The sequence below is a fragment of the Cyprinodon variegatus genome, unplaced genomic scaffold (genome assembly GCF_000732505.1).
Source record: "Cyprinodon variegatus isolate N-32 unplaced genomic scaffold, C_variegatus-1.0 Scaffold724, whole genome shotgun sequence".
Classification (NCBI taxonomy): domain Eukaryota; kingdom Metazoa; phylum Chordata; class Actinopteri; order Cyprinodontiformes; family Cyprinodontidae; genus Cyprinodon; species Cyprinodon variegatus.
Window position 1 is genome coordinate 324,981 of NW_015151177.1, and position 1,410 is coordinate 326,390.

General features: G+C 36.2%; 1 protein-coding gene across 2 annotated transcripts in view; it reads left to right on the forward strand.

The window, feature by feature from the left end:
* map2k5 (mitogen-activated protein kinase kinase 5) overlaps positions 1-1,410 on the forward strand; it is a 75,601-nt gene that overhangs the window by 35,887 nt on the left and 38,304 nt on the right. For both annotated transcript variants that reach the window (XM_015395079.1, XM_015395082.1), the window contains one exon: positions 1,033-1,062. In XM_015395079.1, the coding sequence (XP_015250565.1) occupies positions 1,033-1,062 (30 nt within the window). The remainder of the gene's footprint in view (positions 1-1,032; positions 1,063-1,410) is intronic.

Genomic DNA, 1,410 nt, shown 5'->3' on the forward strand with positions numbered 1-1,410 from the left:
CTTTACTACATCTAAAGCTGAAATGGTTAAGGATTGTGTCGACCATAATGTGTGTTGAATCATTCTCCATATTGTTGATCCTTCCATTATCAGACAGCCTTTCAGCTCCACACCTACACTTCCCTGTTCTCTCGTCTTCCCATTTGCACTATTGATTCTCCATTTGTTTCTGCCTGCTGTCGGCCCTGTGCCCTGAAACAAAATGATTCATGCCCCTGTCTCATCTTTGTCAATAATTTTTGATTTAATCACTACTTTAACAAATATTGACTAGTTCAATATGAGGCCATCATGTCCAGATTATTAACAAATAATCTGTGATATTGAAGATTACCCAATCTGTGCCACTTGGTGCCAATGTATGCATAATGCTAAACTGAGATGATCTTCTACTCCACTGTGTTTAGGTAGCTCTGTGTTGGCTTTGAATAACCCAAGGGCTCTGAAAGGCTGCTCCTCATTAAGATGAAAAGTATCCACCTCCTGGCACTTCTTAAGGGGATGTACCAATCAACCATCCACCCACTCCACCCCTATGTGCTATATTAAAGAAGGGATTCCGTTATCCCCTATGTTGTTCACAGAGGGGGGGTTTGGAGGGGGGAGGAATTGCTTTGAGGTTAATAAGTTATAGCTGATGTTGTTGGACCAAGAAGTATTAGCAGCGGGTGGGCACTAAGCTAACCTTACAGGCTGAAAGTTTCAGTCTGTTCAGCACCCACGCTCTCCCAATCCGTCCATTTCTCATTCCTGTGCTCGGATAAAATGTTTTACCGTAACAACAAAATCTAAATATATAGTGTAATAGCAGGTTAAACCTATAACTTAATGTATAAATGAGTTACATACCGCAACCTAAATAACCATTTAAAGCTTAAAGCGGGTATTAGTTCAAACTTCAGCCCAATTGTTCCAGTTGTCTGATTTTACCAACTGATATCACACAAAGTGAATAAAATAAGATTGAGTTCATATTTTTGAATGTTTTAAGGTCTCCTTTATCAAAAATAATATTTCTTCTTCTTCTCACAGCTGGCTCTCGGCATGTTTCCATATCCTCAAGTAAGTGATCAGATAAATGATAAATGTCTAAATACTTGACAGTGTTAATGTCAGTGATTCAGTTCTGCATGGTCTTTATAAAATGTTATAAAATGTACTTATAAAATAAGTAGTCATTGAAAATATAATAATAATTTTGTTTTCCATTTCTGACACTTTGAAAAATAATATACTCAAATATATTTTCATATGCTGATATCAAATTGATTTTTAAAAACGCGGTATCAATCTATTTTACTTTCAAAATCTCGTGAAATTTCATCGTTCTGTTACAAACTCTCGTGATATTTGGCATATTCTTGTGAAATTTTGTGAGTAAAATAGATCGATACCGCGTCAATATATCAA